Source organism: Pseudophryne corroboree, chromosome 10 (assembly GCF_028390025.1).
Source record: "Pseudophryne corroboree isolate aPseCor3 chromosome 10, aPseCor3.hap2, whole genome shotgun sequence".
Classification (NCBI taxonomy): Eukaryota; Metazoa; Chordata; class Amphibia; order Anura; family Myobatrachidae; genus Pseudophryne; species Pseudophryne corroboree.
The window spans coordinates 94,254,873-94,269,872 of record NC_086453.1 but is presented as its reverse complement, the minus strand read 5'-3'; the positions used below and the strand labels follow the sequence as shown (position 1 = coordinate 94,269,872).

General features: G+C 44.8%; 1 protein-coding gene across 1 annotated transcript in view; it reads left to right on the top strand.

Moving 5' to 3' along the window:
* NECTIN2 (nectin cell adhesion molecule 2) overlaps nt 1-7,505 on the top strand; it is a 118,598-nt gene extending 111,093 nt beyond the window's left edge. Inside the window, exon 9 of the mRNA XM_063942603.1 lies at nt 6,762-7,505. Coding sequence (XP_063798673.1) covers nt 6,762-6,926 — 165 coding nt within the window. The 3' untranslated portion in view covers nt 6,927-7,505. The remainder of the gene's footprint in view (nt 1-6,761) is intronic.
* Nucleotides 7,506-15,000: the final 7,495 nt, after the last annotated feature.

The following is a 15,000-nucleotide window of genomic DNA, read 5'->3' as shown; positions in this document are numbered from 1 at the left end:
CTTAATGACAAGGGAGGGGTTGCCAGCAAGTTTCTGCAGAGCTATTCTCTCCTGAACAGAGAGATTATGTCTGTATTTGTGTCTTTTTCGTTCACGTTGACACAGGTTATTAAAATCATCCAGTGTCTTTCTGTAAAAAATATCAATGGGAGGACTCTTATAGTGATGGGGAAAAAAAAGTGATTTGTTCCTAAATTTAAGGGAACGTTCGTGATTGTATATCTGTGTTGTTGATGAGTTATTTTCTAGAAGTAAAGATTCTAACATATCGAGGCTGGTTCTATCCTGATCATCTAAGATAATTGGTGAGCCATCCTGTTTATGTCTCTTAAGATTTTTGATGGCAAAGTATCTCTTGCGTGTTAACGTGCGCACATAGGAATTAAGTTCCACAAATAGGTTAAAGAAATCAGGTGGTTTGGAAGGGGCATATTTAAGACCCTTAGCTAGTAGTTGAGCTTCTGATTGACTAATTTGTGAGGAGGATAAATTGAAAATATTAGTTTGATTTATGGTCTCAAGTCTCGCTTTTTTTCTTTGTAGCCTAACGCCTCCTCTGCATCCTCTGTACTTTCTTCCCTTCCTCTTTTGGGAGAGTCTACTCTTAGAACGTCGTAACGACTGTGTGTGTGATACGGAAGTCTGTATTTCAGAGGATTCGGATCCTTTTCTAAAAAATGATTAGACTTGTTCACTACTTGTCCAGTTTTGGGAGGAGAATGTGTATAAGTAGAGGTTTTAGGCCTCACAGAAGGATCAGCTGAAGGGGCTTTGTTAGAAAGAGACTGTCTATGCTCATATCCAGATGTGACAGTGGTGGTGTTGTCACTACCTGGTTGAGACTTCTGATATCTATTGGGCATCCTGCTATTATAATTTCTCCCATTTTTGAAGGATCCCTTATTAGAGGTACTTCTAGATCTCCCTCTATTGACTGATTGAAAATTCTTATTATAACTGCGGACTTTATTCAGATTATAATCCTCAGTGTCCCTCATATATTTCTTGTTTTTACCCTCGATCACCTCTTTCTCATATCGCACAAGTCCAAAAGAGGTCGGGGATCCTCTTTCCTCGCCAGAGGTAAGGGCAGAGGCAAGAGAGCACCTGCTTCGGCAGGTGCCCAGGAACAAAAGTCCTCCCCGGCTGCTCCAAAACCCACAGCATGACGCTGGGGCTCCCCTGAGGGAGTCCGCACCGGTGGGGGCACGTCTTCGACTTTTCAGTCAGGCCTGGGCCAGTTCGGACCTGGGTGTTGGAAATAGTTTCTCAGGGTTACAAATTGGAATTCGAGGAGGTGCCCCCGCGCCGATTTTTCAAATCGGCCCTACCATCTTCCACATCGGAAAGGGATGTAGTGTTAGCTGCATTTCAAACGCTGTGTATACAGCAAGTGATAATCAAGGTTCCCCTGCACCAGCAGGGAAGAGGTTACTACTCAACCCTATTTGTGGTCCCGAAACCGGACGGTTCGGTCAGACCTATTTTGAATCTGAAATCCCTAAACCTGTACATAAAAAGATTCAAATTGAAAATGGAATCTCTCAGAGCGATAATAGCCAACATGGAGGAGGGGGAGTTTATGATGTCTCTGGACATAAAGGATGCGTACCTTCATGTCCACATATAGCTCCCCATCAGGAATACCTGAGATTCGCTGTACAGGATTGTCATTACCAATTTCAGACGTTGCCGTTTGTACTCTCCACGGCCCCGAGGATTTTCACCAAGATAATGGCGGAAATGATGGTGGTCCTGCGCAAGCATGGAGTCACAATTATCCCATACTTGGACGATCTCCTGAAAAAAGCGAGATCAAGGGAGAAATTGCTGAGCAGTGTGGCGCTCTCTCTGAGAGTGCTCCAGCAACACGGAGTGTCCCTCCTGTGGTGGTTGCAAAGTGCTCACCTCCTAGAGGGTCGCAGGTTCGGAATTCAGGATTGGATCCTGGTTACCACGGACGCGAGCCTCCGAGGATGAGGAGCGGTCACACAGGGAAAATATTTTCAGGGTCTTTGGTTAGACCAGGAGTCCTGTCTACACATCAATGTGTTGGAACTCAGGGCCATTTACAACAGCCTTCGACAAGCGGAGAGTTTTCTTCGAAACCTACCGGTTCTGATTCAATCAGACAATGTCACAGCAGTGGCTCATGTGAACCGCCAAGGCGGGACAAGAAGCAGAGTCGCAATGGCGGAAGCCAAAAGGATCCTTCGCTGGGCGGAAAATCATGTAAGCGCTCTGTCAGCTGTCTTCATTCCAGGAGTGGACAACTGGGATGCAGACTTCCTCAGCAGACACGATCTCCATCCAGGAGAGTGGGGACTTCATCAAGAAGTCTTTGAGACGTAACACGTCTTTGGGGAGCTCCTCAAATAGACATGATGGCGTCACGCCTCAACAAAAAACTTCGGAGGTAGTGCGCCAGGTCTCGGGACCCTCAGGCAGTAGCAGTAGACGCTCTGGTAACACCGTGGGTGTTCAAATCGGTCTACGTGTTTCCTCCTCTTCCTCTCATCACAAAGGTGTTGAGGATCATAAGATGAAGAAGAGTACGAACGATACTCGTTGTCCCAGACTGACCTCGAAGGGCCTGGTACTCGGATCTACAAGAGATGCTCACAGGAGATCCCTGGCCTCTTCCTCTGAGGGAAGACCTGTTGCAGCAAGGGCCCTGTGTATTTCAAGACTTACCGCGGTTACGTTTGATGGTATGGTGGTTGAACGCCGAATCCTAGCGAAAAAGGGGATTCCGGAAGAGGTCATCCCTACTTTAATAAAGGCTAGGAAGGAGGTGACGATAAAACATTATCATCGTATCTGTCGAAAGTATGTGTCTTGGTGTGAGACCAAGAATGTACCTACGGAAGATTTTCATCTGGGTCGTCTTCTCCACTTCCTACAGACAGGAGTGGATATGGGCCTGAAATTAGGCTCTGTTAAGGTACAGATTTCGGCCCTCTCGATTTTCTTTCAAAAGGAATTGGCTTCTCTTCCAGAAGTCCAGACGTTTGTAAAGGGAGTGCTGCACATCCAGCCCCCTTTTGTGCCTCCAGTGGCACCATGGGACCTGAACGTGGTGTTGCAGTTCCTAAAATCACACTGGTTTGAACCACTTAACAAGGTTGAGTTGAAATTTCTTACCTGGAAGGTGGTCCTGTTGTTGGCCTTAGCATCAGCAAGGCGAGTGTCAGAATTGGCGGCTTTGTCACACAAAAACCCCTACTTGATTTTTCATGTGGATCGAGCTGAATTGAGGACACGTCCGCAATTTTTGCCTAAGGTGGTTTCTTCGTTCCATATGAATCAACCTATTGTGGTGCCTGTGGCTACAAGTGACCTGGAGGATTCCAGATCCCTGGACGTAGTCAGGGTTTTAAAAATTTATGTAGCCAGGATGGCTAGAATTAGGAAAACAGAGGCTCTGTTTGTCCTGTATGCGGCCAATAAGATTGGCGCTCCTGCTTCGAAGCAGACTATTGCTCGCTGGATCTGTAATACGATTCAGCAGGCTCACTCTACGGCTGGATTGCCGGTACCAAATTTGGTTAAGGCCCATTCCACTAGGAAGGTGGGCTCTTCTTGGGCGGCTGCCAGAGGCGTCTCGGCATTACAACTTTGCCGAGCGGCGACTGGGTCGGGGTCAAACACTTTTGCTAAATTCTACAAGTTTGATACCCTGGCTGATGAGGACCTAGCATTTGCTCAGTCGGTGCTGCAGAGTCATACGCACTCTCCCGCCCGATTGGATGCTTTGGTATAAACCCCATGGTACTTACGGAGTCCCCAGCATCCTCTAGGACGTAAGAGAAAATAAGATTTTAAACCTACCGGTTAATCTATTTCTCCTAGTCCGTAGAGGATGCTGGGCGCCCGTCCCAGTGCGGAAACTCTGCAAGACTTGTATATAGTTGTTGCTTACATAAGGGTTATGTTACAATTGACATCGGTCTTGGGCCGTTACTGTTGTTTGTTCATACTGTTAACTGGTTATGTATGTTCCAGGTTACATGGTATGATTGGTGTGGGCTGGTATGAATCTTGCCCTTGGATTGCTAAATCCTGCCTTGTATTGTCCATCTCCTCTGGGCACAGTTCTTTAGCTGAGGTCTGGAGGAGGGGCATAGAGGTAGGAGCCAGTGCACAGCCATAGTTAAAGTTCTTTTTAGGTGCCCTATCTCCTGCAGAGCCCGTCTATACCCCATGGTCCTTACGGAGTCCCCAGCATCCTCTACGGACTAGGAGAAATAGATTTACCGGTAGGTTTAAAATCTTATTTTATATATATATATATATATATATATATATATAATATATATATGTATGTATGTATGTGTGTATGTATATATATATATATATATATATATATTGTCAAAGTCGAAAAATATTGAAAAACACACAGCACGTATAAACTGCACACACATGCCCACTGCGCGTGCACTTGTTCCGCCGTGCGTGCACATATCCGCAATTTGCGTATGGTCGGTCCTGCGCGTGGTATGGGTATTTACGGCAGAGTTTGGGAACGCATGGAGAGCTATCAAGACATTACATATTTAATCCAAATAGTGCACATTGTACACATAGTCCCCCTGCACCACATCACAAAGTATCAACAGTTTAAATGATTCCAGAACAAAGGGATTCGCCTTTACAGCAGGATAAGAGGGGACAGACTAAGGTTATAAGGTGGTGTTTGGTATCCAGCTGTAGGGTATTTTAAGGGTAACATTCTGGTGTTGGTTTGCGGAAGATCGCATGTTCCTGTGGATAGTTAGGCGCAGAAGCAGAATATAGATATAAACTGTATTTACTGTATATTATGTATGCGGCGGGAATCCAGAGGAGACCACCCACAAGAGCAGTTAGGAAAGACATCGCCTACCTTTTCAAATCAACCTATGACCTCTCCTGTACTGTAAAAGTGCATTCCTGTGTCCAATGGACAACGGGATTACAGTATCCATTGTATTGCTTTTGGAAGACTTGTATAAATAAAGCCTGCTGCAGCCCGGCCTGACACAAGACTCTTAACGTTATCAACCTGATAGCGGAGGACCGGACCGGGAGGCGCATGCGAATATTCTCACGTATGTACATTGACTGTAGCCATTTACTCTGTTGTATTGTAGTGCATAATTTGTATTGTTAACCCCCTTTCAGAAATATTACTCTGTGGTGTCGGAACCCAGTGATTAACTACAAATCGGTGTTGTGTCTTCCTTTTCCTGCTAAGGTTTAAGAGTGTATTAGTAACGCATCGCATTGCTGTATAAGGTTTAAAGTGAATCTCTGGGTGCGTGCGCGCTGTGTGTACTTTGCACCCCCAGCGCGGCGTTTGTACGCTAAGTCCGTACAGTGATACAGGACTCCGTACGCAATCAGTGTATAAAGTACAGAGCGTGTGTATTAAGTATAGCGGCCGCAGCGGCTAAAGGTTTAAAGTGTATTTAAGGTGTGTTTAAGGTATAGCTTTATGTTTTAAGATAAAATCGACATTATCAATATATATATATATATATATAATGACCCAGACTCATCTAGTCACTTAGGGTAAAGAATATAGTGGTAGATATATCTGGGAAACACTGAAAGTGAAACCACACAGCAGATACAGGCACACACAGTCACAGGCAATGCAGATAATTATTATGACAATAAAACTGCACTAGACTAGTATATGTACAGATATATATATATATATATATATATGTATATATATATATATAACACAACGTGGTCCTAGACCGGAGGTATATATCAGAATACTCGTAAAATATATCCTGTAATAGGTACACCTTTTCTTAAGTAACTCTGTCTGTATACAGATACTGTATGTAAAATACTCAAGTGTTTGTAAAGTTACAGCGCTGTATACAGGCGGCTTTACAAGGGAGACCTTGCCCTGCAGTCCCAGAGACCAGCCGTAGCTATGCTTAGAAGATAGCGCCCAGCGTCTTAGTCAGGGAGAGTGTGAGGCAGCTCCGGGAAAATCTGCAGTAGATGTCACCCTGGGCTGGGGGAAGGGCTACAGGTCAAGTGCCGGATCCCCTATGCTGGTCCTCACCGCCTGGTACTACTGAGTTTTATTAAAATGGGCGTTAGTACACCCAACCTGTACTCCAATGCCCTGGCGGCCTAGTGGGGTCCCTGCTCGGTGACCGTGTCCACCCCAGTATCCCGGTTCCTCTCCCTACACCGCGTCAAGAACACAATTTAATGGCGGGTCCCCCCTGGGGGACCCTCGTACCTCCTCCCCGTACCAGCTGCGCAAACCAGGAGAGCTGATATGTCACACTGACATATCAGCGCTGCAACCTTTGAAGTCTTCTTAGAAAGCTTTTCCTGGCTGCCCAGTGCAGCCCCCCTGTTAAGTGACCTGCTGTCGCAGGCACCAACTCGAAACTGAGCTGCAGTGCCTGGAGGTGGGGTTTATAGAGGAGGCCCCAATGCATCCTGGGACAGCCTAAAGCTTTAGCCTGTTGGTGCCTCTGGATCAAAATGCACTCAGCACCCTGATGTTTCCCTGTGGGACATAATGTACCCTGCTGCAGAAAAACCTGTCACTGCTGCACCCAAACGCTGCCCAGTTCATACATATTACATATACCTGTATTCTGCCCAATATGTAGAAGATGAAGTAGAATCCTAAAGAGGCGTAATATCTGCATTCCTTTCGTTATAATACAGTATCTGCTGAGGTGTGCCAGTCAGTATCCAAACTCCTTTTTACAAAAAATGTATTTGTTGTCTCTTTCTAGACACCCCCCAAGTACACAGAGGACCCAGAGTCTTGGCACCACTCTACATATGAGGATGATTATCTGGAACAAGAGAACCCAATTTACAATGAATTTGCCCCACCAGAAAGTGGATCTCGGAGAGAGGAGAATGGCTTTGTGATGTCTCCTGCAGTGTACGTGTGAGGAACGTGCCCGCCTATAAAGGAAAAGGCTCTCCATGGTCTCATATACACATTGTGCTGGGATATGTAGGTGTATGTACATTTAGTGCTGGAATATACCGGTTTATATAGACCCTGTGGTCTGGACTCTGATGGGCAGCACTGCGGTGTGAGAAGCTCTGTACGCACTACAAGGAGAACTTTAATATTCTGTCTTTGTCAGTTGTTTGATATGACCCTGCTTAAGCTTGAGTGACACGTGCATGGCATTATGTGGCATATGGAGCTTTGAAGACATTGCATTCAGTGCTATGCAATGTGGCTATATATGTTGTTCTGCCTGCCAGGGAGGGTAAGACTTTTATACATGAATGTGAAGGTATATACATAGTGAAATGTTTCAGTATATAGAACACTGTGATGTATCGGGGAAAGGTAAGTATGCAGAGGGTATGTCTGTGGCATGTGTTGGTGTATGTGGACAACTTTTTTATATGGATTTATTCTAAATGTCGTTTTTAATACTGTGATGAAATACCCAAGCTCTGTGAGTCCTGCTATTTTTGATAATTCAATAAAAATGTTTATAGTATTGTGAGAAGTGTATGATTTTTCCTGAGTGATGTACAAAGATCTTATACTGTGCTGACACAAACACTTTGTATCGAAGAAAACGGCTTCATCTGCCTGCTGGTAAAACGTCTCATCGGCACATCCTTGCAGAGACGAGTCCTGATAGCCTCTTATACAGGTTGGTATCGGTTCCCAACAGGTGGGATGCCGGCTATCAATGTACCGACAGCGGCATCCCGATGTTTAAAATTTCGACATACACTAATTAAGTAAGCTAACCCTGATCACTAACCCCAAGCCACCTTTCCCACAGCCTAAACCTAATCCTCCCTGTTGGTGCCTTACCCTGACCTTCCCTCCCCACAGCCTAACCCTCTTCCCGCAGCCTAAACCTAACCACTTCCCATGCCTTTCCTCTCCAGCGGGCCATGTAAACATCATCCGGGAATTCCAGCAGTCGGGATCCCGGCATCAGGATAGTGATCAATGTCAGGATCCCAGCGCCAGCATTCCGAGTTGTTTCCGTATTTCGGCGTCTGTATTTCGACTGCCGGTACCCCGACCATTGGGATCCTGACCAGATCCTTCCTGTACTTGTAAATGATTTGTTGCACATGTTACCCCTTTGCATTGATGAAGATCTGTTTGTCTATCAGTTATCTTGTTTTACTATCGACTACTCCAATGGCATGGGGAAAGGTATGGTGAGCATGTGAGGACTCTGAGGAGGTCTGTGTGGCATTCTAAGGAGTTTTGGTGTACATGTGGGAACTGAGGGCTTGTTGAGGCACTTTATGGAAGTGTAGGCATTGTTTTGGAAGTGGTGGATCTGAGTTGCACGTGGTAGAATTTTGAAGCAAGTAAAGAGCATGGGGAGGGATTTTTTGGGGTAAAGTGCTGAGAATCAAATCATCTTAGAGCTGTTGTATCATTGATGATATGAAGGGTAACATCCGGTTCTTTTGAGGGTTGAAGTATAACAGGTTTGCACATCCGGGTTTAAGGACTAGGCCAGATCAGAGAATTAAGTAAGGTGCTCATTGATAATATTGCTCTTTCTTTAATTTGCGGTGGTTGACGGTTGAATTTCTTAAGTTTCAAATAGGATGTGCATGTCATTTATTACCAGTTATATATATAGCGCACACATATCTGTCTCTGTGGGGCTGGTCTCTTCCAAGTGCTGCTGGGATTTCTAAGTGTGAGTTGTAAACAGCAAAAAGGTGAGTTAGAATACAGAAAAAGGTGAGTTTTATAATACACAATCAGGAACACACATTTGCAGTACCATTAAACTTCTGGTGAGGCTGCAAGGGGCTGACCTTGTGAGTGAGTGAGTGAGTGAGTGAGAGGGTCTCTTACTTGGAGTAGCAGAGGGGCTGTGATTGTGCGGGTGTGAGGGGCATTTTTTTTTTTTCTTAGCAGGAGCTGGAAGCCGAGTGAAAAGGAGGAGCAGTGAGCTGGAACAACTGCAACTGCTAAGTGGAGTATAGGTGCCGCAGGAGAGAGTACTACGGCTGCATAAAAGTGAAGGACCAAGAACCGCACAAAGATAGATAAGTATAAGCCAGCTTAATTATTGTATAAGTGAGATTGCTTGTCTTCTATTTTTTATTTTTGCCGCTTTTTCTTTGAGTGCAACAGGGAGTTAGATCTTACAAACAATATGGGAGGGGCTGTGATTGAGGACCTCACTCAGTGCATGTCGTGCAAGATGTATGCACACCTGGAGCTACCGGCCCAGTGTGAATACATCTGCATGAGGTGTGTGCGAACGGTTGCCCTGGAAGCCCAGGTAACTGATCTAGAGCAAACCGTTACGCGACTGAGGGAGATTCACAATCTCGAGCGTAGTTTAGACAGAACGGTGGAGGAGTTGCGGGAGGGGTCACTGGTAGAAGAGGATGATGATCAGGTAGCCAGTTGGGTCACAGTTAGAAGGAAGAAAAAGAGGGGGAGGCACGACATCTCCGAACTATCAAACCCGAACAAATTTGCCCGATTGGACGAGGGATTGGAGGATGATAGTGAAGAAATGACGGTGCCGGAGGAGACTGCTCCCTCTAGCATCCAGAGGTGCGGTCCCTCTGGCGCGGTTGGGATAAAAGATAGAGAGGTACCTAGTCAGATGGTGGTGGTAGGGGATTCTATCATCAGGAAGGCAGATAGGGCAATCTGCTACCGGGACCGTGATCGCCGTACAGTCTGTTGTCTCCCGGGTGCTCGGGTACGGCACATCGCGGACCGGGTAGATAGATTGTTGGGAGGGGCTGGCAAAGACCCGGCGGTCTTGGTGCACGTTGGCACCAATGACAAAGTTAGCGGAAGGTGGGATGTCCTTAAGAAAGACTATAGGGACTTAGGAAAGAAACTGAAGGCAAGGACATCTAAGGTAATATTCTCTGAATTATTACCCATGCCACGCGCTAGTCCAGGGAGGCAGAGGGAGATTAGGGAGGTAAACGTGTGGCTTAGGGATTGGTGCAGGAAAGAGGGGTTTGTGTTCCTGGAACACTGGGCGGACTTCTCAGTCAGGCGCCATCTCTTTTGTCGTGACGGATTGCACCTGACTGAAGAGGGGGCAGCGGTGCTGGGGGGAAGGATGGTTAGAAGGTTGGAGGAGATTTTAAACTAGGAGCCTGGGGGGAGGGTATAGCTAGAAACTACGGGTCATGCAGTGAGAATAGTGGGGATGGCGGTAGTAAACGAAATGGGGGAGAAGTTGGGGGGAGGGTAAGAGCAGGCGATAAGGTTACTAACATGGGTACTAAAAGGGATTTTACCAAAGCACTAACCAATGACGATTACAGGTCATCCTTGCCACATAAGGTGAAAGATGTCCCTAATGCAAGGGAAAATACTTATCTTAGTTGTATGTATGTAAACGCCAGAAGCATTACTGGTAAAAAGGGTGAACTAGAAATACTTGCAGCAAGCAAACAGTATGATATTATAGGCATTACTGAAACTTGGTGGGATGAATCTCATGATTGGACAGTCAATCTAGAGGGCTATACACTGTTTAGGAGAGACAGACTAAATAAAAAGGGTGGAGGGGTGTGTCTGTACGTAAAGCCGTTTTTAAAACCTAATATATGGGAAGATATTCAGGAGGGGACTGTAGACACTGTTGAGACATTATGGGTAGAAATTGCATGCGGGGAAAAAGGAATAAAAAAGTTAGTATTGGGTGTATGCTATAGGCCGCCTGGTATCAACGCATCTGATGATGAATTGTTACTAAAGCAAATTGAAAGAGCAGCAGGAGTAGGAGACATAGTAGTGATGGGAGATTTTAACTATCCAGAGATAAACTGGAAAAACAATTCATGTGATACTGCTAGGGGCAATATGTTTTTAAACACACTAAATGATAACTACTTAGTCCAACTAATTGAGAAACCAACTAGGTACAATGCAATCTTAGACCTGGTATTAACAAACAATCAGGATTTGGTATCGGGTATTATAGTAGGGGAACCCATAGGAAACAGCGACCACAATATGGTCACATTCAATATCAGTTTCTACAAACAGCCCTATACTGGCTCAACTAGGACTCTAAACTTTAGCAAAGCAAATTTTGAAAAGATGAGGGTATTTTTCAGGGATATTGAATGGGAAGGTTTGTTTTTAGGAAAAAATACTACGGAGAAATGGGAGGTACTAAAATTCCTGCTAACTAAAAATACACTCAAATATATTCCTATGAGTAGCAAAAAAGGGAATAAAAATCATAAACCGATGTGGCTTAACAAAAAGATTAAGGAACTTATGGGCAAGAAAAGGCGAGCATTTAAAAAATACAAATCTGACGGGGAAGCAGAGTCATTTCAGCACTATAAGGAATGTAACAAAAATTGCAAAAAGGAAATAAGAGCGGGTAAAGTAGAAACTGAAAAATTAGTAGCAAAGGAAAGCAAAGCGAATCCCAAAAAAATCTTTAAATACATTAATAGCAAGAGATTAAAAAAGGAGAGAATAGGCCCTTTAAAAGAAAAGTTGGGAGTCTTAAGCAAAAATGATAATGACATAGCGGACACACTAAATGAGTTTTTTTCAACAGTATTCACTAGAGAGGACCCAATTCAGGGACTGACACACAATCTCAATTATGAGAATATCACACTGATAGGTACTTATTTAAGCGAGGAAGTAGTCTGTGACCGATTAAAACATTTAAAGATTAATAAATCACCAGGGCCCGATGGTATTCATCCAAGGGTTCTAATGGAGCTTCACTCTGAACTGGCAAAACCGCTATCTTTGATCTTTGAGGATTCAGTTATATCAGGTATGGTTCCCAAAGACTGGCGTATAGCGGAAGTAGTGCCTATATTCAAAAAGGGAAGTAAAGCTGAACCAGGTAATTATAGACCAGTTAGTCTTACATCTATAGTGGGGAAAGTATTGGAAGGTGTTCTAAGAGATAGTATTCAGAAGTTCCTTGAAACCAATAAGGTCATTAAAAGGAATCAACATGGGTTTATGAAGGACAGATCCTGTCAAACCAACTTACTTGGCTTTTATGAAACAGTAAGCGCAAACCTAGATCAGGGTAAAGACGTGGATGTAATCTTTTTAGACTTTGCCAAAGCGTTCGATACTGTACCACACATGAGACTTATCTACAAGCTACAAGAATCAGGGCTAGGAAGCACAATATGCACTTGGGTCAAAAACTGGTTAGATAATAGGAAGCTGCGCGTTGTGGTTAATGGATCTTTTTCAACTTGGACTGAAGTGCTAAGTGGTGTGCCGCAAGGCTCAGTATTAGGACCGCTATTGTTCAATATTTTTATTAACAACCTAACAGAAGGTCTAGAGAGCATGGTGTCAATTTTTGCAGATGATACCAAATTGTGTAAGGCTATAAATACAGAGGAGGATGCCGAGTCTCTTCAGAACGACTTAGTTAAATTAGAAGCATGGGCAGCCAAATGGAGAATGCGCTTCAACACAGACAAGTGTAAGGTAATGCACTGTGGTAACAAGAACAAAAATTACACCTACCTACTAAATGGGGTAAAATTAGGGGATTCTGTACTGGAAAAGGACTTAGGTGTCCTCATAGATAGCAAGCTAAGCAGTAGTACCCAAAGTAGGACTGCAGCAAAGAAGGCTAATAAGATATTAGCATGCATAAAACGGGGTATTGATGCTAGGGACGAGAGTATTATACTCCCGTTATATAAATCACTAGTGAGGCCACACCTTGAATACTGTGTACAATTCTGGGCACCGTACTACAAAAAGGATATCCTGGAGCTTGAAAAGGTACAGAGGAGGGCGACCAAACTAATTAAGGGCATGGAGACGATGGAATACAAGGAAAGGCTTGAAAGACTAGGCATGTTTACATTGGAAAAGCGGAGACTAAGAGGGGATATGATCAACATCTACAAATATATAAGGGGACAATACACAGAGCTTGCGCGGGACCTGTTTTTGGTTAGATCAACACAGAGGACTCGTGGACACTCACTCTGGTTAGAGGAGAGGAGATTCCGCACAATACGGCGTAAAGGCTTTTTCACGGTAAGGACAATACGTGTTTGGAATTCCCTGCCCGAGGGAGTTGTAATGGCGGAATCTGTCAACACCTTTAAGAATGGGTTAGATAAATTCCTATTGGATAAGGATATCCAGGGGTATGGTGCATAGTCATGCATTATAGTTACTATAAATAGGGATAAAATGCAATGGCTGACAGCAGCATCAGTCAGAAATTTTAGTCAAATCATCATGCATAGGACACCACAAATAGGTTGAACTCGATGGACAATTGTCTTTTTTCAACCTCAGATACTATGTTACTATGTTACATATTCCGTAGTGTTTTGCAGTGTATATTAGGCCATTCACATCAGTCCCTGCTCCAGTGGAGCTTACAATGTATGGGGGTCATTCCGACCCGTTCACACGCAGCGGTTTTTCTCTGACGTCCTAAGTGGATGCTGGGACTCCGTAAGGACCATGGGGATTAGCGGCTCCGCAGGAGACTGGGCACAACTAAAGAAAGCTTTAGGACTACCTGGTGTGCACTGGCTCCTCCCACTAAGACCCTCCTCCAGACCTCAGTTAGATTCTTGTGCCTGGCTGAGCTGGATGCACACTAGGGGCTCTCCTGAGCTCCCAGAAAGAAAGTATATACAGTGTCAACTCCTTACATAAAAGGCTGGATGACGTAACAGCTGTGGGACATCCGGCTTCTCAGCCCGCGCCTGCCCAGGCGTCTCAAAGGCCATCAGGGGCTCAAAAAACGCCCGTTACCTCAGATGGCAGACACAGATGTCGACACGGAGTCTGACTCCAGTGTCGACGAGGTTGAGACATATACACAATCCACTAGGAACATCCGTTACATGATCTCGGCAATTAAAAATGTGTTACGCATTTTCTGACATGAACCCAAGTACCACATATAAAGGGGTTTTATTTTTGGGGAGAAAAAGCAGCCAGTGTTTTGTTCCCCCATCAGATGAGTGAATGAAGTGTGTAAAGAAGCGTGGGTTCCCCCGATAAGAAACTGGTAATTTCTATAAAGTTACTGATTGCGTACCCTTTCCCGCCAGAGGATAGGTCACGTTGGGAGATGCCAGGTACACATATACCCCCAGTGCCAAATATGCCCCCCCAGTGCCAGGTACACATATACCCCCAGTGCCAAATATGCCCCCTCCCCCAGTGCCAGGTACACATCTACCCCCCAGTGCCAAACATGCTCCCCCAGTGCCAAACATGCTCCCCCAGTGCCAAATATGCCCCCCCAAATGCCAAATATGCCCTCCACCAGTGCCAAATATGCCCATCCCCAGTGCCAAATATGCCCCCCCAGTGCTTAGTATGATCCCCCAGTGCCAGGTTAATAATGCCGGTATGCATGTAAAACTTGTGATTAAAATCTCAAAGGACACCTCCTTTGCGATGGTGGCACTTAAACGGGTTTATGACCTAAGAGTCCTATTTACCCATGTGTCATAGGGGACACTGGGAGGGATCCAATAAGATCCCTCTCAGAGAAGAATGTGAACAGTAGCCCAAAGTGCAGAAGTAGGCATTGGGGTTGTATTTATTATAGTAAATAAAGGGGCATTAATGAAATGTGTGAGTAAACATGAAAGTCTTCAGATTTTGGAGTTTTCCAGAGTGGAGACATCTCAAACTGTGCGGAGCAGCGAGTTCAATAGAGTCCAGCTCGCATAGCAGAAAGCTCGACCACTAGAGCAATTCAGGGACATTCTAGGTGCTGCTAACAGTCCTTCATTTACAGATTGCAGTGATCGAGAAGGGCAGTGAGAAAGGCGTTGAAAGTCCGTAGGCCAAACTTGGAATAGATTCAGCATCTTACAGGCAGCCAGTGATGAGAGTAGAGAATGGGTGTTATGTGACTGTAACGGGGCTGGTTGGTTAAAAGTAGTGGTGTGTGCCGGGCTATTTTTTTGTGTCTTGGTTTTGAATCTGTGTCTCCTTCATATTTTAGATCTGTATTGGTTTTTCCAAAACCACCCTTGTGGGTTTTG